Genomic DNA, 25900 nt, shown 5'->3' on the forward strand with positions numbered 1-25900 from the left:
TAGGGGACATAATATACGTGACTTAGTCCTTCAAAATGACACATGACCCAGAAAAACAGGAGGCAGACATGTCTATGTCGGGAGTGAACTCCGGGATTATAGGCAATTTTCCCTGAAAAGGGAGGTGTACGGGACTAAGCACAATAGGCATGAAGAACAGAGGGATTTTTTAAGAAAATAGCTTTTAATTACAATGATCTACAAAAAGAGCATAACAAAGCTAAGCATGAGCCCATAAGAAAGGAGTCCAACTATTAAAATCAAACTTAAGTCAAAACAGACAAACAAACCAAACGCAAAGCTGACTCCCCAAAGGTGACACAACAGGGGTATATATACACTGATGAGCCAAGACATTATAACCACCCCCACATGAAGCAAATAATGTTGAATATCTAGTATAGACAGTGCATGTCAAAGTGTGAGATATATTAGACAGTAAGCTAACATTTGCTAGTCATAGTCAACTTGTTTAATGCAGACGAAATGGTCAGGGATAAAAATCTGAGTGACTTTGATAAGGGCCAAATTAGCATGGTCAGAAAATCTCAGAAACAGCAAGGCTTGTGGGGCGCTCACGGTCAGCCGTGGAGATACCTACTGAGAGAGGTCTGAGCAGGGAACACCCATGAGCCACTGGCAAAGCGCTGGCCGGCTAAGACTCGCCAATGCAGGATGCCGATGAAGGCAATCCTGTGAGGTATGAACCAACAGAAAGGTTACTGTGGCACAAACGGCAGAAAATTCTGATGATGATCATGGGAGTAACGTGTCATGGCACACAGTGGACAGAGACCCTGTGGATGATTGGCACCTTTACTGTTACCTTGGTAACACTGCTTTCCCCAACTGCTTTCCTGGTTCCAGCTGACACTGATCCCAGAATGAATGGGAAGAAGAAGGTCAGGAAGACGACGCAGGCTGGCGGGTCCGGAGTAGACCTGGAGGCTGTGGCCCAGGAGCAGCTGGCCAAGCTGCTGAAAGAGAAGGAAGAAACAAAGTGGCTGAAGGAAAAAGAGGAGGCGAAGCTGCTGAAGGAGAAGACGGAGGCCAAGTGGTTGAATGGGATGGAGGAGGCCAAGTGGTTGAATGGGAAGGAGGAGGCCAAGTGGTTGAATGGGATGGAGGAGGCCAAGTGGCTGAAGGAGAAGATGGAGCCCAAGTGGCTGGGTGGGAATGTGGAGGCCAAGTGGCTGAATGGGACAGAGGAGGCCAAGTGGTTGAATGGGAAGGAGGAGGCCAAGTGGTTGAATGGGATGGAGGAGGCCAAGTGGTTGAATGGGATGGAGGAGGCCAAGTGGTTGAATGGGAAGGAGGAGGCCAAGTGGCTGAATGGGAAGGAGGAGGCCAAGTGGTTGAATGGGATGGAGGAGGCCAAGTGGCTTAATAGGAATGAGGAGGCCAAGTGGTTGAAGAAAATGGGGGAGGCCAGGCTCCTGAAGGAGAAAGAGGAAGCCAAGCTGCTGAAGGAGAACAAGGAGGCCAAACAGCTGAAGGGGAAGGAAGAGGCCAAGCTGCTGAAAGAAAAGGTGGAGGCCAAGTGGCTGAGGGAGAAGGAGGAGGCCATACTGCTGAAGGAAAAGGAGGGAGCCAGGCTAATTAAAGAGAAGGAGGAGGCTAATTGGCTGAAGGGGAAGGAGGAAGCCAAGCTGATGAAGGAGAAGGAGGAGGCCAAGCTGCTGAAGGGAATGGAGGAGACCACATGGCTAAAGGGACTGGAGGAGACCACACTGCTTAAGGAAAAGGAGGAGGCCAAGCTGATGAAGGAGGAGGTCAAACTGCTGAAGGGAATGGAGGAACCCAAATTGCTGAAGGACAAGGCAGAGGAAAAGCTGCTGGAGAAGAAGGAGACGACCAGACCCAGTAATGGTTGTCAATCCACTGCTCCGACATTCATCTCTGCATCCAAATATGGTCTGAAATCTGAAAAGTCTGAAAGCACTGATGGGTTGGGAAGTTCAAGATTAAATGACTCTGGATCTGAAGATCCTGAATTTGGAGGTTGTGGACCTGAGGATAGTGGACTGGCAGGCATACAGGATGACAGCCAATTTGTGGAAAAGGAAAGTGGATCTTCAGGAAGAAGCTCAGCTGACCATCAGACCAGGCATGCTATGGATACAAGCAGAGGTGAGGCACTTACTGAAGGTAGACCAATGCTTTTCAGATCACTGTACAAGGCAAATATTGACTGATTCATTTTCATAATGCTTAAATTTTTAATGAATTAAATGTCAATTTAATTTCTACCTGTTCTATAGCATTTAATACTAAAACAAATGTTTGAAATATGAATTATTTAAAGTGATATGATACGTAGCCATATTATCATGAGTTGAATGTTCATAAAAATTAATTTCTCATAATCGTGTTAACGAGCGCTGTGAGATCCCGTTCTTGACTGTTATCTCTATCTTTTATTGTGTGCCTACTTTGGGAACATGAGGGAAAATTTGGAGCTTCATGGTACCTTTCAAACCGGGATATTATTAATGACGTTAATAATTACTTGTAGGACAGCCAAATCTCGGTGGCACTGAGCCAGTCGCAGTGGTCGTGGATGGAGAGCAGACCATGGGTGATATCAAGGAGAGACAGTCCCCTCCACCTTCACACACAGAGCCCGGTAAGAAGGCAGCTTCTGAATGGACATATCAGTGGCAAATATAAGCAAGGACATCCTGGTTTCAGCTATTTATACAGACCTACTTAACAACCTACCTGTTCAACGACACCCCGGATTTACGAGCAGCTGTCTGACCAGTCAGTATTGTACGCCGTACGAGAACTTTAGTCGTGGAAACAGCAAAGCAATGTCTGAGAGCCAAGCATCTCAGCTCACATCACGCTTTCTCAGTCTCAGTCTCGTTCCCGCAATGTCGGTACTCACAAGTCTATTATTTACATAACATGTTTAAAAACATAGTACAGCCAAAGAAACTTAACATGTCAAACCGCTAGCCAACCAATACTGACCAGCGTTCTAGTTCTCTGACTTAAACGAATATTCTTATCTCATACATATTAGCAGCCAACATCAAGCCCTAGCAGTACATTACAGATGTACCCACTTTAAAAGGTCCTTTGATGCGTCCTCAGCAGATCACTTGTCCGTTTAGTGGATACACATGTATACGTACTCGCAAGCCAAGAAATACTCTGTCGATGCAAACGATTCAGCAGAACACATCCCATGCGGTTTTTTATTGGTTACTTAGGCTTATTGAACTGCTGAGCATTTAATGAACAAATGGTAATTTTCAACTCTTGGACATGTTTTGGATGTCCACAAAAAATCACTGACAGGGCAAAGGGATCAGGATAGAACAGAATCAAGTGCAGAAGTGAACTCATGGAACAGAGAGGGCGAAATGGACAAGTGTCCCCCCCTCCCCGCCACAGTCTCCGGTAAGAAGGCGCTATGTGTCAATACTGCATGGACAGAAACAGAAAACTCTGAGAAACCTTCTGCTACTTATGCATTTGAGTGACAGCAGATTACGATTCCAAGGATGCAATATGATATGATTCACCCCTATTGCAATGCAGTGCAATTTGACACGATGTGATTCAATGAGGCGATGCATAACAATATAATTCTATGCAATCCAATATGATACAGATCCAGAATCAGTTGAGAGGGAATCAATCTAAATTTTAAATTATTGGCCAAAATTATTGGTCGCATGTCTAAATAATAAAGGCATACTAATATATTAATAAATGTAGAATTTATTTGTCTCAAGTTCATCCCAAGTTATATCCTGTGCCAAGCAGCATAGGGCGGCAGACTGGGGTACACCCTGGGTGGGGTGCCTCTCCATTATAGGGCACATGATAGATTAACAGCTGTGCATTATGGGTAATCTAGAGATACTAATTGGTCTAAATGCATGTCTTTGGACTGTGACAGGATATCTAGGCCACATGGGGAGGATTTGCAAACTCCACACACATAGAGGTGGGATTTGAGTCACCAGCCTTGCAGGTGCAAGGCAACAGCGCCACCTACTGACCCACACTGTCACTCTTGTTTTTTTTTTTTTTAGATGGATGGATGAAATGAGAAGGGGGAAAGTAGATATGTAACCCCATTAATTCTGGCAATTTGTACAGTGTATTGCTTGGATTATTCTGCTCAGTGAGTGACTGGGATCAGGCATGTGATTTACTGAAATGTTTATTTTTAGGAAAACTTCCGTCTGGAAATACTGCTTGGCTTACTCAAAAAATAAGTGCAAACTCCAAGTTCTGCCCCATACTCTTAGTTTTCTCAGTCATCTTTAATTATCATGCTTTTTATCATATATGTATTCCTATTAACAATTTATTACACTAACAATCAGCTAATATGAAAGGTGAAATTAATTTACATGCAAATTAATATCTTGTGCCAGGCATGTCATTTTTGACTGTTTTTTCTTCGCTAATTCACACTGGCTTTGTGTTATAGTAATAGTGAGACATATCATCAAAGCATCATCAAGTAGTTAAATTCTGGAATCAGACTCTTCAGAAGTGATATTACCTTTGTGATACATAATGTTATGAAAAACATGCAAGCAGACAAATTCCTAAAAAGCACACAATTTTTTGATAATTATATTATTATTTATTTTTAAACAGTTTTATAGATTCCGTGTTTTTTAATTTATCAGAATAAAGCTGGCGTTTAACTGTTGTCATGGTAAACGCAAACAGGAGAAAAGGGCTATCAACGTGCCTCAGCAGACCAAAGCCTTCCAGGTAGGACGGAATCTTCTGGAGGTGACTCTGAGCTGAACGAATCACCCAGGTGCACACGGTCAAAATGGGGACCACAACTTCTGGAAACAGTTACTGGTATGGAACCACACCGGTAACACGGACTGTATGCATGTAACAGACTGGTCTTGGTATGGTACTGGTTTTTAATTAACTGGCATTGGAAGTAACCAATTTCAAAATGGTATTGGAATAATCACTGTATTATCTTTACTAATGGAGGAAGACCTTTTTATGGTGATATCCACAATGAGAAACTGATTTAGTTACCCATAATAAGCCATGTTTCATTTTCTGCTGCGCAAGATCTAAATGTTTTGTATAATATGTTCAATGTAGGATGAAAGGGTCCTTAATAGAATTAATAATGAACACTAAATGAGAAACATCAGGTGAATAATGAAAACAAAAAGTAACATCATAGTTACTTACTTACATCTACTACCCCTCTTGGGGCATAGGACATCAACCAGGACGCTCCACATCACCCAAGATGTCTTGAGCTCCTGTTGATGTTCCTGCAGCTACTGTTGCCTAACAATCCTCCTTTCTCTGCTGGGCTTGGGATTAGGGTAGTCACCCGTCCCTTATAATACGGGATAATCCTGTATTGGAACATGCTCCCGTATTATAGGGGATGATGGTGGCAACCCTGCTTGGGACCCTCCATGGCAAAGATTACATCATAGCTGCATGGTTATAGTCAGTGGTGGACATTTCAGGTCCAGAAAGTAAAAATCCAAACCAGGATTTTCTTTCAACCAACCAGTTGAATATAAAGAGTCACAGTCACAGAGTACTCAACTGGTTGGTTGAAAGAAAATCCTGGTTTGGATTTTTACTTTCTGGACCTGAAATGTCTATCTCTGGTTATATTTCCATCCAGTTGGCTGATAGGGAACTCCATTGAGTTAAAGTTATAATATTTCACATTAAATATCGTGCATAAAAACTGATTATTCTTAGCACCGTTTTAGCAGTGTGAAATACTGCAATGAAAAGATCTCGAGAAACCATAATAAGCAGAAACTCTTTCTTGAACACTTAATTACTACCAAGACATAGATATGGCCACCAAAATCAATGCAATTGATCATGAAGCCCTTATTTATTTAGATCCTGGAGTTTACTTCACAAGGGGGCTGTCTAACGTGAACATCACCAAAGGCCAGTCTGCTGATCTGATTTGCAAGCTGAGCAGTGATGCGTCTGATGGGACCTGGTACAAGGATGGAAAGCAGGTATATACCACCTTGGGCAGGTACAGACCATCACGACCTGTGCTCAGATGACAGGTCCTTCCTAAATCCCCCTTCTCCTGACCATTTCTGTTACATCTGTATCTGGTCTTGGCCAGTTGTCTCCCACAGATACTCTGACTATCACAAAAGACTGCTCCTCTCACAAGTTGACAATCCATAACTGCCAAGAAGAACATGCTGGAAAATATTGCTTTGAAGCTGATGGACGCAAGACTGAAGCCCTCATCATCGTTGAGGGTCAGTATAGACGTCTCATATCTTGTAATTTGTCAGAAAATTTTGCATGATATAAAAGGGAGATATTGAATATTCTTCATTAACTAAAGCCCTTATAAAGAGAACATTTTTGGAAAATTACACACAGGAAACCTATGAGCTGGTTTTAGAGCTGGACATATGTCTGATTTGTGTTTGAGAAGCTCTGTTACAAAGAACGAATGACAAGTGCAAAGCTGTTTGTGTCATGAACAGACCCTCCAAGGTTTAACCCTGATGACCTGGAGAAGTTCTCAGGGCCGGTCATTGTGAAAGCAGGGCAAAATGCGACATTCAAGATACCCTTCCTGGGGCAGGACCCAGCAAGGGTCCAGTGGTACAGAGAAGGTGTAGAGCTGCTGGAAAATCCGAACATCAAGCTGGAGAAGATGGCCAATCAGAGCCGCCTGCTCCTCCGAAAGTGTCAGCGCAAGGACACAGGCGAGATCAAGGTCAAAATCAAAAATGAATTTGGTACCGCCGAAGCCATCTCCAGGCTGATTGTCCTGGGTAAGTAACATCCTGGCATTGTGGGATACATCAGCAACTCAGAACCAAGGGGGACATTTTAAGGTGTTCAACTTGTATATTCTTCTGAAGCAACCGTTTGTATGTTGCACCTGATGATTATCAACACTTGTGGGTCACCTTAATCATTCAATTAATTACGTGTTAGATATCTGATTATTTTGACCTGAGTGTAGCATGACACTGAAAATGGACACTAGTGTGGTATAAGAATTGCAGCATTGTGTAAATAGTTATTTTTTTCCTAATACACTTAATTGTAATGTCATGTCTTCATGAAAATGCCACACTGTCATATTCGCCTTACACTGTTTTCTTGGAGCAGTGTTTTCAAAGCTCACTCGTAGAGGGTTGAGGGTGGAATGTAAAGCCCTGACCTGCACTGATGTGTCATCTCACTTCCTGCAGACAAGCCCAGCCCACCACAAGGCCCCGTGGAGGTCCTCGAAAGCTCTGCCACGTGCATCGAGATCAAGTGGAGGCCACCTAAGGACAATGGGGGCTCATCGGTGATGAGCTACACACTGGAACGGCAGCAGATCGGAAGGAACACATGGAAGAAGCTGGGAGACGTAGAGCCGGTGCCCAGATACAAGGACACAGATGTGGACCATGGTAGAAAGTACTGCTATCACATTTGGGCAGTAAACAGAGAGGGTGTGAGTGACATGATGGAGACTGAAGACGTCATGGCAGGAACCAAGGGTGAGCCAAAAAATACAAAAATCTCTCTTGGGAGATACCAGTATCTACCAGTATATATACCAGTCGTAATACACCAACGATGGTGACAACACTGCTTAGCTGGAGACTTACCTAATACTTGTTGTTACATCGTTGCCTCGGACAATTCCATAGGTTGTTTATGATGTCATTTCGATCCCTTCAGCAGACATGTTATCATCAGCGTTTATGTTCAACTTTGTCGACTATAGAAAAAATACCTACAATCCTGTATAGATAAGTTCTGGGAAAATGGGTGAGTAGATAGTAGAGCTAACAGATAAACATAAGTAAAAATGATTCATAGTCGCATTGTTTAACTAAAGCAGTTGAAAATTTTGTGTATTCATTTCTGAATGCCAGAACTATCAAGACAATGTATGATGACATTTTGGCCTGTGATAAAATCAGCCAAAATAATTTATATTAAAACGTTGCTGTTCTAGAGGGCAACACTCCTCATCCTTGTTCTGACTATTTCTGCTTTGCAATTCACCAGCATTCCCTGGCCTACCAGCTGCACCCAAAATAGTCAGTGCTTTCAAGGACTGCATCAATCTTTCATGGACCCCCCCAACCAAAACCGGTGGGTCGCGCATCGTGGGATACAACCTGGAGAAACGCAAAAAAGGCAGCAACCTATGGACCCCAGTCAACCCTGCAAAGGAGCCTATTCAAGGTCTGTAAAGTTAGCATGTTGGTCTAGACCAGGGCTTGCAAGAGATGATCCAATGTGCAATGATGAGGAGACCATCAGCAAATGTAAAGCAAACCATTTTCAAGCAATATTAGCCCTTTCTTTGTATTGCTATTCAATAGTTAATATTATCATGATTAAAGTGGTCTGTCTTGTGTATTTTAATTTTAATTCACTACCTTCCCTGATAGATGAGCCAACTCTCCAAGAACACATGGCCTTTGATCTTTTAGTTGATATAGACTAATAAAAAGATCTATTTTTCATGTAGTATTAGCATGATGGCTATTGTGCTGATAACTGGCATAGTAATGTAGCAGGAGCATTGCACAGCCCATGTGGCATCGCCTGGAATGGCCACAATATTATAACTTTTCACTGAATCCATTTTGTTATGTAGTATTAGCACAGTGGCTATTGTGCAGAAGACATGCAGGGCAGAACCCAGGCTCTGATCACCTCTGTTTCCCTCTACAGAGAAGACATATGCGGTGGGAGACGTTGTGGCCGGAATGGAGTATGAGTTCCGCGTGGCAGCCATAAACCTGTCCGGTGTCGGCGAGCCAAGCCTCCCATCTGAGTCTGTGTTTGCAAGAGACCCCAAGAGTGAGTCTAAGCACAGACAGCATCCTCTAAATGACTCAGTTAATAAGTGAAAAAGGCTAGCAGTGCAGTTACACCTGAAATAAGGGATATGTGTATTTTGTAGAAATTTTTATGACTGTAGACAGGAGCAAGTTTATTGTTTTGGGGGCCTCACTCAAAAAGACCCCCCTGCCCCAGTGCAGTGATCCCACAATGCATTGTTTTTGTTGACCATTGTTTGATTGGTGGTAAACACCACCGCTGACTGTAGATATGTATTTATCACCCAACTCTTTTTAATGCCACTTGTAGTCTATCCTAGTTTAGTAACAGTCTAGAATATTCTAACCAGATCTACCCAGGCATAACCTGTCAGTAAACAAACCATGTCACACAGAGTGTCCTGGCAAAGTCAGCGACCTGAAGGTGACAGACTCCACCTTCGCCATCCTGTCCCTCTCTTGGAGTAAGCCTGCTGTGGAGGAGGGGGTCCAGGATGAGGCCAAGGGCTACTTTGTGGAGATTCGGCCGGGAGACAGCCTGGCCTGGGAACGGTGTAATGCCAACCCAGCCTCTCTGACCTTCTTCACGGTGAAGGGGTTACGGTCCATGGCCATGTACTGGGTGAGGGTCATAGCCACCAATGAGGGGGGGGAGGGGCAGCCCCAGGATCTGGACAACTACATCCTAGCCATGCCTCCTACAGGTAGGTGATCAGATAGTATCTGTACATTCCTTTATTTCTGGTTTTCTTACGCATAGGTTCATGTAAATTTCCATATTGTAGCCGAGTGATTCCAGCCATCTTCAGTGCTCTTTGTGTAATTTGTTATGTTAAGTAAAGAGCAAAAATGTAACCATTTACCATTCAGTCAGACCCAAAATCACCCGCAACCTGAAGACCTTCATGGCGGTGAAAGCTGGGAATTCAGTGCGAGTCAACATAAACTTTGTGGTAAGATTCCTGTCCAACTGCCTACAACAAAGCAAATACTGAATTGTTCTGATGCAGCCCAGACACATGAAGGTAAATAAAATGCTGAAATGTTTCTACTAACTCACAGAATCTGCAGACGATTCTCTCAGTCGTTGATTCCATTCTGACTAAATGAGTTTCCTTGATTACCAGGCTTCCCCAATGCCTGATGTCATCTGGTTGAAGGACAACGTCCCTGTGACAAAAAGAGTGACTATAAGCAATTCTGAAGGAACATCACAGCTCTTCATCCCAACATCCGAGCGCTCAGATTCAGGGCTGTACACCATCATCATCAGGAACTTAGTGGGACAGGAAACATTCAGCGTCGAGATCCGAGTTACAGGTTGCATCTCCACTCCCACCAATGTACTCAAGGATATCCAGCTCATAGTTAAAAACACTCAAAAGCATGGTCATCTATTATTTGTGTAGTATTACAGTATATATTATGTATATTTATTGCTTTTTAAATATATGATTTTCATTGTTGTCTTGCCAATCAAATCAGGCTTTGCAGAACAAAATTGTGCTCTTCTGTCCTATTCCCCTTCATCACCTCAAAGAGAAAGTGTCCCAGCCTTCTGGAGTGTAACCTATATCAAATAAACATGACGAAGATGGATCAGAATACTGACATCAACTTTGCAGGCTGGGTAACAGATTACACGTGTAGACCACATTTCTAATCTGACCATAGATGACCCCAAGCCACCTGGCGTGGTGGAGCTGGAGGAGAAGGTGCCAGGCACAGTGACTGTGAGCTGGGAACCGTCACCAGACGAGAAGCGTGACGACCGTCTGCACTACATGGTCTCCAGACGGGACTCCAGCAAGAAAACATGGAGCACGATAGCCGATCGCCTCTTCAACAACAAGTTCACGGCCTGCAACATCATGCCAGGCTGCGAGTACCACTTCCGAGTCTACGCCAAGAACGACATGGGCGTCTCGGAACCCTCAGACTCACCTACGTGGGGGACAGCCAGGAAGAGAGGTCTGGCAAATGTTGGTCTACTCACGAAAGCCATCATAAATCAAAGGCTCTGTGGTATTATAACGAGTCACGTACTTACTTGACAAACTTTAGTGAGTATCTTATATTTTCAACAGGCCATAAGGATTCTGGTTATGTTGGGGTTTGCTGATTAGTAGTATTTTCTATTTATATTGTTTGAATTAGAATATTCATATTTGACGTTTAAGCCACAGTACTGTAATTTAATTTATGCCTGATATTTATGCATAAACGACTCTATTCACTATTAGATGTTCCCCTAAAAAGCACCACAGTACTTTAATATTTAATATTATGACACAGCAAAACCAACTGATTAACTCCACACTATATGAATATGCATCAGTCATGGACCTTCTAATTAAATGCCAGATATACCAGCAGAGAGTCACCAATCCTAAAAAACATAGTGGTGTCATGAAGCTGATGCGCTACAAAGCCTAGCTAAGCTCAAAATAAATAAATCGCAGGGCTCTGATGGCATCTGATCTATAGTTTTAAAGAGATAAAGGATATTATTTGACAACCTTTAACCATAGGGTTCAATTTTAGGACCAGTCTTATTCCTAATTTACATTAACGATATTGACACCAATAAATGCAGTAAACTGGTAAATTTGCAGACAACAACAAGGTGGGTGGTGTAGCAGATACTGAACTAGCGGATCTGAGGCTACAACGGGATCTGGATTTAATTAGCGACTGGGCTGATACCTGGCAGATAAAATTTAATGTAGACAAAGGTAAGGTAATCCATACAGGGAGCAGAAATATAAAGTACAGATATTTTCTGGGTTCCATTGAAATGAAGGTACCTAATAATGACCATGGTGTGTATGTTGATGCTTCCATGTCCAAATTGTTTTCACTGGGCTCCCGTTTCCTGTCCGCAACATTAATTAAAAACAAAATATTGAAAAAAAAATTTTTGAAAAAAAAAATATATATATTTTTCTGCGCGCCAGTTCCGCAGTTCGACTTCTGGCCGCTACTCCCGCCGCGCAGCAGCGTAGCGTACGTACTCCCAGCGTCCTAGATCTTTGTACTTGCGTATACCCTTAAAATGATGTTAAACAACGACTTACGGACATTTCAAGTTACGAACGGCCGTTCGGAACGTATCTCGTTCGTGAGTAGAGGAGCGTCTGTACTTCAATAATTGTTCAAATACAAGAACTCGTGGCCATAGGTGGAAAATAGCGGGAAAACATGTTAAACTGGATTTGAGGAAGCACGTCTTTACACAGCGTGTAGTTAGAGTATGGAATACTCTGCCTGTTAGTGTAGCGGAAGCTAAAACCCTGGGCTTCTATCAGAGCTAGATAAGACTTTAACAACTCTGAGCTATTAGTTAAGTTCTCCCCAAATGAGCTTGATGGGCCAAATGGCCTCCTCTCATTTGTAAATTTCTTATGATCTTATCTTCTTCTGGTTTGGCTCCACCCAGAAAAATTTGTGGTCAGCATGCCAGTGTACAAGGCCCACGACCTGCGGAGGGCGCCCTCATTTCTTGTGCCGCTGAAGACTCACACTGCCCCCCCCGGCTATGAGTGCTACATGAGCTGCGCAGTGGGTGGCAACCCAGCCCCCCGCATCACTTGGCTGCGCAACAACGTCAGCCTCAATGCCGACGCCAACTACTACATCAGCAACACCTGCGGCGTCTGCTCCCTGCTGATCCTGCGCGTGGGCCCCCACGACACGGGCGAGTACACGGTGATGGCAGAAAACCGCCTAGGGAGGGCGCACTGCTCCACCTGGCTCACCATCACAGGTAATATTGGGCTTGACACAGCCTGCCACTAGTCCCGTATCCAGCAGCAATGTTTACCACCATTCATACCATAAGAACTGTGGCCACAAACTGTGGCCCCCTGTTGGCCACAAACAGTTACTACATTGGGCAGGGGCCCTAAAGTGACTTTTTGACTAGGGCCCCAGGAAACAAAACCCACCCCTGCTCATATCAACTCAGAAAAGCTTTAGCAGGCTGTATTATACCCAAGAAAATAAAGCTTAATTTGCTGCTTGTTCGCTGGAATGTGTTAATTATTGCAAATCCCATTTTGCTGTCCTTTTCTTTAAACACACACACACAAATAAGAGATGAGAACAAAAGTTGCCCTCTGAGTGCACAGTCAGCCATCCATCCAGTGCTGCTGGGGCAATTTTTAGGAAGTTAGGGGTCTCGCTGAAGGGCCCAACCTGACCGTGGGATTCAAACTAGCAACCTTCTGACCAAATGCACAGAGACATAACCTGCTGAGGACATACTGTCCCACATCTTGTAATGACACGATCAGTATCCATCCATCTTTCCATTTACACTCGTTTATCCAGTATGTGGTCACCTTCAACCTGAAGCCCGTCCCAGGAGGCATAGCATACAAGGCAGGGGGTGCCAGTCCGTCACAGGAGGCAGGGCAGGGGACACCCTAGATGGGGTGCCAGACTGTGACAGGAGACAGGGCAGGGGACACCCTAGATGGGGTGCCAGTCCGTCACAGGAGACAGGGCAGGGGACACCCTAGATGGGGTGCCAGACTGTCACAGGAGACAGGGCAGGGGACACCCTAGTTGGGGTGCCAGACTGTGACAGGAGACAGGGCAGGGGACACCCTAGTTGGGGTGCCAGACTGTGACAGGAGACAGGGCAGGGGACACCCTAGTTGGGGTGCCAGACTGTGACAGGAGACAGGGCAGGGGACACCCTAGATGGGGTGCCAGACTGTCACAGGAGACAGGGCAGGGGACACCCTAGATGGGGTGCCAGTCCGTCACAGGAGACAGGGCAGGGGACACCCTAGATGGGGTGCCAGACTGTCACAGGAGACAGGGCAGGGGACACCCTAGATGGGTTGCCAGACTGTCACATGCCACATCTTCACATCCTGTGGGCAATCTGAAAGTCAGCAATTCACCTAACCTGACTGTGGCAGGAAAGGTGCAGAAACACAGGGAGACTTCTTTCAGCATCTCTCTCTCTCTCTCTCTCTCTCTCACACACACACACACACACCTTGTTAGAACCATAGATGATTTCATTTCACATGTCATTCATTATTAAATCATTGAGGTTACAGTATTTTTTGTTTTTGTTAGCAATAATGTGCAAATTGAGACCCCTGTGTTGATAGATTTGGCATGACCCCGTTTGTGCACACAGACCCATAATCACTTGTAGTTTTGATTGGATGAAGTACGTTGGATGGGTGTTTATAGATCTGTTGTTGTATTGTACCACTTTGCACATGTTCATGCTTTACAAAACGGCACAGATACAGGAACTGTCACCATAACGCGTACAAACACAGACACACACACACACACACACACAGTGTACTGGGAGAGGGATCCGTGTACATGTATGTGATTAATTCCATCTTTCTGTTTTGTCTTCCAGATTAAAGAAGATCGCTGTTTAATAACCAGATCACATTTGGTGTGCAGTGTTTGCACACTGGCTACCCACTGATCTCACTCACCTGAGCATGTGATTAGTGAACGTGCTAATCGTGTTTATAAATATAGTATTTAATGACATTCAGTTGCATCTCCAAGTATGACTGTATCTAAATCATTACATAGGCCTCTATCATTCTGCAGTTTTTAAAATAAAATCTATATTTGTCTACAAAAATGAATGCAAGCATGCAATTGTTATCATTAAATTGTTAATTCTGCAACATGTTCATTCTGAAAAACATATAACTAAAAAGTTATATGAACTAATATCAATATATATATGTGTGTGTATTTGAAGTATGACAGTCAAGTTAAAATTTGACAATACTCGTTTATAAACTGATTGAAAATCGAGTGTATCCTTAATGTGTGATATATGCAGTGCTTAATAATGGTGTTCTGTTACGAGTTAAATTATTTGTTGTTAGCATTGTGTGACATGCCAATAATCCACTTGATATGCAGTACAAATTTTGTATTGTTTTACAGCAATTACAGCACAACATAGGCATTTAAATAAACCATACTAAGTTGGCCTACTCCGTGACTCTCTATTCCTGTTACTTTGATGCTCTTTTCTAGTTCTCCTGTAACTTTTAATCATTATGATAATGTTGCACGGGAGGTTTAATGAAAAGCAACGCAAGAACCTTCTCTCAGTTACGCGCGGCTGCCTCCCAGAAGAGCGCTGTGTTTTGACTCATTTCGGCGGATCTAAACGGCTCTTTATGGGTAGAGCTCGTCACACGTGTGACCTCTCCGTTAGTCAGGGCTCCTTATAGCGGGATATTTATTACCATCACGCCCCCTTCCTTTTCCGTCTGCCGGTCCAGCCTCCTGCGCTCCTCGTCGGGCTCCTCTTCCACACCTCCTAATGTCCTATGAATGAACGTCCGTCACACTTTTGTTTTGAGCGCCTCCATCAAGAAATAAGCCACCCGGAATATTTTTTTTTACCGACGTCCGGGCTGATCAGTCAAACTTCCTAAGTGTACTTGGGGAGAAAATGACGGCCAAGCACCGAAAAGGGAGAGGTAACAACAAACAGGAGGAGAACTCCTTCAAACACGAAGCCCCGGAGCGCGACCCCCGGCGTGGAGGCGCTCCCGCGATTATCTCCGTCCTGCTCCTCACAGTCCTGATCGGGGGGGCGATCGTGGCGTGGTTCTGCCTCCAGCAGCATCAGACTTCCGCCAACCTGGCTGACACCTTAGTGGGCATGCAGATGAAGATGGTGAAGCTCCAGGCGCTACAGGAGGAGGTGCGGATGACCGCCGACAAGGTAAACAAATCCTCCTCAGCTCCAAACGCAGAGATCCAAACCCATGTATGACAGGTCCGAGCGGCTACTATTTAAGGCAGATCAGCCCCTCGGAATTAACCTGATGGTATTTTTACTTGCCTGAACTTGGCTGCCTCGCATTGCAGGATGTGTGGGATCTAGGGCATAGGCGCCTGCATCGATGAGGCGCTCATGATGAAGTGGGACAGGTCCCACAGCTCCTGAAGCAAGTGAAGCGCGCTGCTTCCTCTCACTTCCTCTCGGTTCCTCTCTTTAAATATACGCCGCCTTTAGGAGACCCCACACCGCGGAAAGCGGAGGAACTGAAAGCCAGCCAGGTACCCCTATGGCCTCTCCTGCCGGGAAGTTTCTGAACTCCCTGCAAAGTGGAGCACTGCTTATTATATTACTAAACAAATGGTCAACCAAACTGGGCACCGTTTTAAATTAGGACTTAAAATAGCTTTTGGGCAAAAACTCGCAGAAACTAATGCAAAAGCAGTGTGATCGGTGCAAGTTTACAGGTTTAGTAGTACAGTGAGAGGGATCCAGACCCCTGAAGCCAGTTTTAAAACTAGTAGCCCTGGTTAAAAATAGACTCTGATGCATTTGCAATCGACACCTGGAGTGAATCCGCACAGTTGTCGCCAGCAAATGCTATAAATGTCTTCAATGAGTCGCCCTCATACTTACAGCTGGGATTATTGAAGTATGCTAAGGACAGCCACCAAAGCCATACAATGCAAAAGTGCAAGGGCGAAACTTTTAAATAATCAAAAGTCTAGACTGATTTTAAAACTGTCGCGGCCTATTAAATTCTAAATTCATTAGTTACAAGCTGGCATACAGAATCGTGGAAAGTTATATGCGTTTTCCCTTCCTGCTTCTAAGTAATCATATAGAATAAATTTGCTCAACATTATGCTACGTTATCAATGTCACTTTAATAAAAGTATTAAAAACGGGATAATTAAATATTTTAAATAACAAAAACTGGAAAATATGTTATATGTGTATATAAGTAGCTAGGCTATATGTAGCCTATATACGTAGGCTATAATGAATACTTTGGGTGGAATTCTTTCCTTAGTCTATAAAGTACATCAATAAAAAAAATATTGTATTGAATCCAGCGGGTAAATCTTATGCATACAGCAGCACGGTGCGTGAAATGCAGACAAAAAAAAACATAGTGCGAAACAATGACAAATTGCACATCCACCCCCCTACCCCCCTACCCCCCTTCGCCCAGTACGGTGTTCCGGGCAATTCGGTTTCCCTATGTTTCCCCTGTCGCGCGCTGATTTGTACACAGTTTCGCTGTTGTTATAATGTCTTTTTACGAAGCTCTTGAGGTAAACAAGTCATATATTTTAAAACATCACATGCCTTTTCGATGTTTTTTGTTTTTACAGATAATACATGAAAGTATTTAATTGCTGGATAGAGATATTTCTTAATGAAAACGGTATAGTATTGCTTATAAGACTATATTATGCGTGACGAACTACTGTATTCGCATGTAATACTGTACCTGAGTGATTTTCAGACATCCCACATACATCTTTGCCTAAATATTAGGAGAAACATTATTTCCTGACATCCAGGATATTTGGTTCCCCCCTGTTAAAACAGGTATACAGCAACTCTGGGCCTCGGTACTAATAGCAATACAGTATTCACATGTAATAATGTACCTGAGTGATTTTCAGACATTTCACATACCTCTTTGCTTTAATATTAGGGGAAACATTATTTCCTGATAGACAGGGGAAACATAGGGAAACCGAATTGCCCGGAACACCTGTCTCTCGAAAGGCGGATCTGCCTGGTGGAGAGAAGTACGCATGATACCCAGTAGTTGTTTCTTGCTTCGCTTCACCAGTAGTTGATTATACATCGTTCTTGTGATATTCTTGGCTTCCCCATGCCCTGGCTGGGTAAACAGAAAGGTTTCATCAGACCGCAGATGTATCAGGTGGCTTGTTCAGCTGTAGGGAAAGATCCAGTCTGACAGAAAACCCGCGAGCATGACCATCCAGCTCTTCATCATTTTTTATGGTGACATTTTTTATTCGGGCTTCCTTTTTCCAGCACAACTTTAATGCATCGTAGGTTTGAAGAAGTTCTGATCGTCGGGTGAACTGGACGCTATTAGACTTATGCTCCAGGTCTATATGAATTACAACAAACAAGAAAATCATAATGAAAGGAATTGTAGTGATAAAAGTTAAAAAGTCATTTTTCATCTTTTATGGACTGTTGGAGTTATTGATAAATATGTGTACTGTAGTTGTACTGTGGGATAGATAGATAGATAGATAGATAGATAGATAGATAGATAGATAAGTGCTCAAATCAAAGGTATGACCTTGCAGCCTACAGGCATACATACATACGTACACTGTACATAGATTACATAGATACATACATACACACATACTCTATTAATGCCAAAAGAAATGCAAGAATGCAACGTTTCGGCTCGTATGAACAGCGCCGTCGCACCAAACGTCTCCGTGTGTCTTTGCCGCTGGTCCCCCTGCTGTGACATGTTCTGATAATCACACGCACAAGTCAAGCAGAACTAAAATTTATTGGCTCTATTAAGCTAATTACCCTTGAGGTTAACCGCGCGCGTGACGTAAAACCCAGGGTCGCTTCGAGCGCCCCCTACCTGAGCTGGAGCAGCGTGTAACAGACTGTCCTCTTCTTTCCGGACTGTTCTCCCGCTCCCTTAGGTAGCGCGGACTGCTCGGCATATGTTATAAACAAACAGCACATGTTTGCAAAGCCCTATCCTGCTATCCGTAGCTAAATTACATATTCTTATCACCACACAATTTAAAAGTGAGCAATATTTAAATATCCCGTTTAAATTTGTCTGATCATTTTATAAACTTAAGTGCAAATAAATTTCACCTACAACCAGTTTCCGTAAAATTAAAAACAATTGTAATTTATATGTTATAAATATTCTCATTTATAATAGCATTCCTGCTTTTATCCATGCATTCATTATCTGTCTCCTAGCTGCCTATGCTGGTTAGAGTCCCATTCAAGATCAAGATCAAGATACTTTATTTGTCACATACATAGTTATACAAGTGCAACATGTAGTGAAATGTACTCTGAACGACCCTTAGACTGTGCAAATCAAAAATACAATTAAGAATTAAGAAGGTCCAGCATATAGTCTTCAAAGCTGGGGACACCCTGAGCAGGACGACTTACAAGGAATTCAGATAAAGAATTAAAAATGCTGCAATGTTTAATCACACGACATTGGCCACAATGTTTTCTTTAAGTGCGTATTGGGGGAGAGCTATAATGCCAAGGACTTACCTCCAGCTAATTGTGTGTTTTTGGTACGTGAGATTTTGTCTATCTATCTATCTATCTATCTATCTATCTATCTATCTATCTATCTATCTATCTGTCTATCTGTCTGTCTGTCTGTCTGTCTGTCTGTCTGTCTGTCTGTCTGTCTGTCTGTCTGTCTGTCTGTCTGTCTGTCTGTCTGTCTGTCTAATCTGCCTTCTTTCTCCACCAGCTCCTCGCTCTGGATGGATTTGAAAGTCGATTCCAGGCACTGGAGGAAGTTTGTACACAGGTCCAGAAGAAGGTGGGACCGGCAGTGACCTCTGACCTCCCCAGCCAGGTTCATGCCCTGCGTGCAGAGGTGACGCAGCTGGCAGAGTGGCGACAGGATGCGGTGACCCCGGAGCAGCTGAAGGAGGTACAGAGCACTCTGGAGGTGAGGACAGGGGAACTGGAGAGCATGAGGAGCGAACTGGAAGCTCTGAAGGTTTTGCACACGGAGCTGGCCGAGGGAGGTCCAGCCGGGTGGAGGTTCGGGCAGAAGGAGCACGCCAAGGGCTCTGAAGATCTGAGCTCCCTGCTGGAGCTTCACGCAGTGGAGGTCACCAACCTCAGGAGGCTGCTGGCCCGGCACAAAGCCCAGCTTGATGCCGCCACGCGGGACATCAACGACGTGAGGTGCGTGAAGATGTAGATGGAGGGAGGCATCCTTCACCTGCTAATGACTGGCGGATTTCCGTAAATATAAACACATACACTTAAGATGACACTGGAGTTTTACAGATGAAAGGACAACCAGCATGATGACGAGTTAATGAAAAATATAGTCAGAAGGTCCTTCAAAGTCCCAGATGGAGGTTGAAGGTCTGAAACGAATGATTTGCAATAGATGCCTCAATGCAGAAATAATATAATGTGCTTTCATAAAAAAATGTGGTCACTTATTAATATCATATCCCATCCGTTCGTCCATCCATCCATCTGTCCTTTGGTCCATTTCCTAAACACTCATCCTGGTCAGCTTTGCATGTTTCCTTTAAAACGCTATAATGATGTTTCTGTGGTTTCCTTTGGATCCTTGGGTGCCCGTTCACGCTGGGCTGTGCTCTGGCTGTCAGAGAGCTGCTGGGGGACAAACCACAGTCCCAAACCAAGGCCGTGCAGGATCAGCATGTCCTGCAGAGCGAGAAGCAGAGCACTGCCACCCAGGGCCTCCAGGCTGCAGCCCAGGCCCAAGTGGAGACCAGTCAGAACCAGGTGATGAATATACACTAAGCTTTATGGTACATTAAGCAGTATGGGACAAGATTCTTTATTTGCCTTATGCACATCAGGACATGGGAATTCCTGCTCACCCCACCCAGTCAGTAACATATACAGTCATGTGAAAAAATTAGGACACCCCATTAAATATTTAGTTCTTTATTAAGAAATAGCAACATATCAGTATTAAATCTTCTTTCAAATTATAACTGTAGATGATGGTGATGTAATTGCATCATCTATGCAAAAACAAGAAACAAATTCACTTATTTACGAAAAGAACTTAACTAAGATCCTACTTTCCACTGAGGAAAAAGTTAAGACACCATTCATCTCAATTTAAATTCCTAGAATTAGATTCAGGTGGCACCATATCAGGGGAAAATAATCAGAACATCATTACAGAGCTTTTTGGTGGAGCCTGTCTTATTTAAACCACAGACATTCAGTTTGGTTTGCTCTTGATTGTTGAAATGAGTGGTATCACCCTGGTGAGATCCAAAGAGCTCTATGAGGCCTTCTGGCCTTCAGAAAGAAGCTTGTAGATGCATATGAGTCTGGGAAGGATATAAAAAGATCTCAAGAGAGTTTGGAATCAGATGTTCCACTGTCTGGAAAATAATTTATAAGTGGAGAACATTTAGAACAACTATCAGGATGGCCAGGACAGACTGTCCTAGCAAGTTCAGGCAAAGAACCGACCGCAAGATGCTGAAAGAAGTCTCCAAAAATCCTGAAATGTCACCACAGGTCGTAGAGGAATCTCTTGCCACAGTTGATGTCAAGGTACATGCATCTACCATCAGAAAGAGACGCACAAGTTTGATTTTCATGGGAGCTGTGCAAGGAGGGAACCCTTGCTGTTAAAAAAAACTTCTGGGCAACACTGAAGTTTGCCAGAGACCCACCTAGACAAAGAGTAGGACTTTTGGAATAACGTGCTTTGGACCGATGAATCTGAAATTGAATTATTTGAGCACAGTACCAGAGGACATGTTTGGCGTAAACCAAAGACAGCTTTTGAGCAAAAGAACCTCATACCAACTGTGAAGCATAGGGGTGGAAATGTCATGGTTTGGGGCTGCTTTGCTGCAGCAGAACCTGGCCAGCTCACCATCATAGAATCCACTATGATTTCTTCATCATATCAGAGGGTGCTTGAGGACAATGTCAAAACATCTGTCCAGATGTTGAAGCTGAAGTGGGGGTGGACCATGCAAATGAGAATGACCCAAAACTTTCCAGTAAATCTACCAAGGAATGGCTTACAAGAAAGAAATTCTGGAATGGTCAAGTCAAAGCCCGGATCTGAATCCTATTGAGATGCTGTGGGGTGATTTGAAGCAGAAGTGCATGCCGGACACCCTTCAAACATCACACAGCTTAAGGAATTCTGCGTTGGAGAGTGGGGAAAATATTTGCCAGTCAATGTCAGAGATTGATGGATGGTTATAGGAAACGTGTCATTGAGGTTATTTCAGCTAAAGGGGGAAATACTAGTTATTAGGGCACAGGGTGTCCTAACCTTTTCCTCAGTAGGAATTGGCATCTTCCTTTGTTAAATAAGTGAATATGTTTCTAGTTTTTGCATAGCTGATGCAATTACTTCAGCTCTATCTACATATATAATTTTAAAGAATATCTAATATTGATATTTTGATATTACTTAATGGAGAATTACATATTTAATGGGGTGTCCTAATTATTTCACATGATTGTAACAGGATTATAGAGCACAAAACAGTACAAAAGTACTCACAAAACATCAAATGAACTGCAGAGGTACGTATTTATGGGATTAATATGAAAAATATATATAAGAATGGCTGAACTATAAAAATACGTCAAAATAAATTATAAACTTATAAAATAAATATAAAATAAATAAAAGAAATGGCTGAAATGGAAAATATCATCCAGTAAAGGCTACTGTGCCTTTATAAGGTTGGAGTATTATCACTCTGTCCAGTAAAGTGTACTGTGCATTTTTGAGGTTGGATTAATGCTCTGCCTGGTAAATTGTACTATGTTTTTACAAATCTGGAGTATTATTACTCTGTCAAGTAAAGTACACTATGCATTTATGAGGTTGGAATATTGTCTCTCTGTCCAGTAAAGTGTACTGTGCATTTATAAGGTTGGAGTATTATCGCTTTGACCACTAAAGTGAACTGTGTCTTTATGAGATTGGAATATTATCACTCTCTCCAGTAAAGTATACTGTGTATTTTTGATTTTGGAGTATTATCACTCTGTCTAGTAAAGTGGACTGTGCATGTATGAGGTTGGATTAATGCTTTGCTCAGTAAAGTATACTGTGAATTTATGAAGCTGGAATATTATCACTCTGTCAAGTAAAGTATACTGTGCATTTATGAGGTTGGAGTATTATCATTCTATATTGATTGTCAGATAATTGACAGCAATAGATTTTCATTATGAATGACATAGCTGACGTAGAGATCATGTGATTGTACTGTTTAGGTAGCAGGTCATGTGACATGTGCCAATGCTGTTGTGGCTGGTCTCACAATGCTGCTTCTGGGTTCTAGATGGGTGAGCTGGATGTGGCTATCCCAGAGGATTTCCCTTCTGAGGAGTCAGTGGTCTTGATGCCTGAGGAAGAACAGTCTGATCAGCTAGTCAAAGAGGAAGAGGAAATGGCATACATAGATTTTGCCCCTGAGGAAGACGGTCCACCAGGAAAACTGGAGGCATATGTAACAGGAGCACAGGGACAAGAAGTCGCTATGACAAAGGAGAAAGAGCTAGGGGTTATGGAGGAACAGGAGATGGAAGTGAAAGAGGAGCAAGAACTAGGGGACACCAAGCAGGAGGAGGAGGTGACAGAGGAGGAGGAGCTGGGGGACACCAAGGAGGAGGAAGAGGTGACAGAAGAGGAGGAGCTTGCAGACAATGTGGAGGAGGAAGAGCTTGGAGATACTGAGGGGGATGAAGAGCTGGGGGACACTAAAGAGGAAGAGGTGACAGATGATGCGGAATTTGGAGACCGTGAAGAGGAGGAAGAGCTCGGGGACATGGAGGAGGAAGAAGAAGAGAAGGAGGTGATGGAGGACAGGCTGAAAGACATGGAGGAGGAAGAGCTTGGGCACTTTGAAGAGGAGGAGGAGGTGATGGAGGACAAGCTGAAAGAGATGGAGGAGGAAGAGCTTGGGCACTTTGAAGAGGAGGAGGAGGTGATGGAGGAGGAAGAAGAGCTAGAGGACACTGAGGAGGAAGAAGACCTGGAGGACACTGAGGAGGAGGAAGAACAGCTAAGGAATACCGAGAAGGACAAGGAAGTGATAGAGGAGGAAAACCTGGAAGACACAGAGGAGGAACTTGGGCATTTTCAAGAGGAGGATGAGGAGGAAGTGATGGAGGAGGAAGAGGAGCTAGAGGACACTGAGGAGGAGGAAGAAGAGCTGGAAGACACTGAGGAGGAGAACAAAGAGCTCAGGAATACCAGGGAGGACAAGGAGATGACAGAGGAGGAAGAACCTAAGGATGCTGACAAACAGGTAAAGAGGAAAGAGGAGATGATAGAAGAAGTAGGAGACATGAGACTGGTGAAGAAGGAAGAGGAGGAGGAACAGGATAACACAGAAAATGAAGAGCTGGGGGACCCTAATGCACAGGAGGAGGAAGAGAAACCCATAGAGGAACTAGAACTGGAGGAACCCAAGGTACATGAAGAGGAGATCATGGAAGAGCGGGTAACTCCTGTTGGAGAGGAGGAGCAAGAAGCCTCTGAATCAGGCACTGAAGAGGAGGAGCAGAAGAGGATGGCAGCGCAGGGAAAGAAAGAGCAATAGGGAGGAGGATACAGCCCAAATGAACAAGAATCTAGGTATTCGCCTGGATTTCCAGATGTGCAATTAGTCTGCCCTGGTGCACTGTAGGGCAGGGTTTACTTTGAGAAAGACCAAGATTGGACGGATATACTGATAACTGCAGTATCTTTACTTCTTGTATTACTATACAGTTGAACAGGTGTTGATTGAAATTATTTAACTGAGAAAGTTAATGGATTCTCCTTGATTAACAAAGAGATCTTGTAAAATATTTCTTTTCACATTCTGTCCTGATGTTTTAAGTCATTGGGGTATTTCTGAAATCTCAGCAATATGTCTGATTCCCAGAAATCAATTACAGGGCATCATCTTCACACTGAAATGGAACTGTTTTACTTATGATTGCCATGTTAGTAAATCTGAGGCAAACTTGGCCATTCTCTTCTCTTTCAGAGAATCAGAAGCTGTTAAGAAGCGTTAGTCTTCCAAACACATCACCTGCCCCTCGCTCACTGGAGATGATGGATATGAAGCAGCCATTTGCACTGCATGGGACAGCTGTTGCGTTTTGCAACTTTGAACTTCAACTAACTGTGTGAAAGGGAGCCTAGGGGTTTGAAAGGGTTCAAATCAGGGTTTTGTGCATCAACAACCTTGAAAGCCTTAATCCTTTGTGAGAAACCGGAACATTATTCCATAGCGAACAGCGAACAGTCATGTTTATTTCCACTGAATGTGTCTGAGTAGGACAGAACTCATTTCTACCACTGGAGGGCAGTGTAAAGGCACAGTTGTTGCATGTGTTAATTAGAACACAAGCTTTCTTGTGATAGCCAGATGACAGTCTATTTTTGACTGTAGGAGAGGTTATGGAGAAATGCATTTCTGTGTAAATAATGTACTAATGTACTACAACACACTCATGTAAAGCGCCTTGGGGCGACTCTATTGTGAAAGGCGCTATATAAAAATAAATTGAAATGAACTGAATTTGTCCAAACTCAATATGACACTGATCTAAAGGTGCTTCTGGTCAAAGGAGTAAAAACTGTGAAGTGTAACTTATTGTTTGGTCCACAATTGAATATGGATACTGTTTCATCTGTTGTCTTTTCTTTCTTGTGGTCACTCTGTAGTCAAACTACACTATATTCTCCAAGATGGGGTTGTGACCTAAGACAGAGGGCATCACAGACCCGAGTGCTTTAGGGAATAAATTCAGGTTCTTATTTTTTGCATATATTATTTGTGTATATTATTTATATTTATTTAGCAGACAGCAAAGCAACATACAAGTAGGTTGGGGTAGATTAGGTTAAGGGTCATGCTGAATAGCCCAATCATGATATGATCACTCTACCCGCTGTGGGACTTGAACTCACAACCTTTCAGACATGAGCACAGACAAACACACTGAGCTTCTGAATATTTCTGTGTTCTTGGGTAGTGGAGAGGAACACAATCTTTACCACCTCCATGTCCTTTGGGCATCACTGCCTTGTTCAGAATGTGGATTCTGTTTTGTTTGGACCAGAGCCAAAAGTCTGAAATCTGAGGTGATCAAAGTGCTTTAAAAGCTGACAGTTCTAATGCAGCGGTCGCCAGCTGAGATGCTGGGATTTCCCGACTGATCCCTGCGAATAATATCAAAGCCAATTTAACCCTATGTCTTTAAGATCATGCTGCAAATTAACAAAATATCTCAGGATCTCCATGTTGTTTTGGCGTTGTAACTTTCTATCATAATTTTTACTTAAATTTCTTGATAGTTTGAAATAGCATGATGGATTTGTTCTTTTCCTTCACAATGAAAGCTCTGTCTGGTGGAATCGCATTGTTGTGGGGGCGATGAGAAGCCCAGCATCAGCTGCAGATCACACTCCTGTTCCCCTGGCTCACTGCCTCCAGTTCTGCATTTAGCCTGGAGATTATCTGCTCTCTATGTCAGCTGACTGCAGAGGGCAGAG

The 25900-nt window shown here is 43.4% G+C and overlaps 2 protein-coding genes across 5 annotated transcripts in view; both read left to right on the forward strand.

Annotated features, from left to right (window-relative positions):
- Positions 1-14804, forward strand: part of LOC111855333 (immunoglobulin-like and fibronectin type III domain-containing protein 1) — a 30947-nt gene extending 16143 nt beyond the window's left edge. For 2 of the 3 annotated variants that reach the window (XM_072702198.1, XM_072702197.1), the window contains 16 exons: positions 868-2130; positions 2516-2626; positions 3307-3408; positions 4702-4842; positions 5881-6005; positions 6122-6263; positions 6498-6791; positions 7218-7514; positions 8032-8211; positions 8707-8835; positions 9212-9520; positions 9687-9769; positions 9944-10136; positions 10491-10787; positions 12256-12582; positions 14212-14804. In XM_072702198.1, coding sequence (XP_072558299.1) covers positions 868-2130; positions 2516-2626; positions 3307-3408; positions 4702-4842; positions 5881-6005; positions 6122-6263; positions 6498-6791; positions 7218-7514; positions 8032-8211; positions 8707-8835; positions 9212-9520; positions 9687-9769; positions 9944-10136; positions 10491-10787; positions 12256-12582; positions 14212-14216 — 3998 coding nt within the window. In that variant the 3' untranslated portion in view covers positions 14217-14804. The remainder of the gene's footprint in view (positions 1-867; positions 2131-2515; positions 2627-3306; positions 3409-4701; positions 4843-5880; positions 6006-6121; positions 6264-6497; positions 6792-7217; positions 7515-8031; positions 8212-8706; positions 8836-9211; positions 9521-9686; positions 9770-9943; positions 10137-10490; positions 10788-12255; positions 12583-14211) is intronic. The other variant, XM_072702199.1, reaches the window with a different exon arrangement.
- Positions 14805-15133: 329 nt separating this feature from the next.
- On the forward strand, positions 15134-24923 carry LOC111855208 (uncharacterized). Of its 2 annotated transcripts, none has more exons than XM_023834007.2 (5): positions 15134-15555; positions 19109-19554; positions 19995-20133; positions 22692-23989; positions 24387-24923. In XM_023834007.2, exons 1-4 carry the CDS (start codon positions 15280-15282, stop codon positions 23952-23954), a joined length of 2124 nt encoding a protein of 707 aa, XP_023689775.1. In that variant the 5' UTR covers positions 15134-15279; the 3' UTR covers positions 23955-23989; positions 24387-24923. The 2 variants fall into 2 exon arrangements, with proteins under 2 accessions (XP_023689775.1, XP_072558301.1); XM_072702200.1 differs by lacking the exon at positions 15134-15555 and adding an exon at positions 17569-17666.
- The last annotated feature ends 977 nt before the right edge of the window (positions 24924-25900 follow it).

Source organism: Paramormyrops kingsleyae, chromosome 18, assembly GCF_048594095.1.
Source record: "Paramormyrops kingsleyae isolate MSU_618 chromosome 18, PKINGS_0.4, whole genome shotgun sequence".
In the NCBI taxonomy this organism is placed as follows: domain Eukaryota; kingdom Metazoa; phylum Chordata; class Actinopteri; order Osteoglossiformes; family Mormyridae; genus Paramormyrops; species Paramormyrops kingsleyae.

What these genes read in the sequence shown, in the direction of transcription:
- LOC111855208 (XM_023834007.2), top strand. Translation starts at nt 15,280, where the DNA reads ATGACGGCCAAGCACCGAAAAGGGAGAGGTAACAACAAACAGGAGGAG. An exon ending in TGCGGATGACCGCCGACAAG is followed by an intron (nt 15,556 to 19,108) that starts GTAAACAAATCC and finishes TTTCTCCACCAG; the next exon opens with CTCCTCGCTCTGGATGGATT. An exon ending in CGGGACATCAACGACGTGAG is followed by an intron (nt 19,555 to 19,994) that starts GTGCGTGAAGAT and finishes TCTGGCTGTCAG; the next exon opens with AGAGCTGCTGGGGGACAAAC.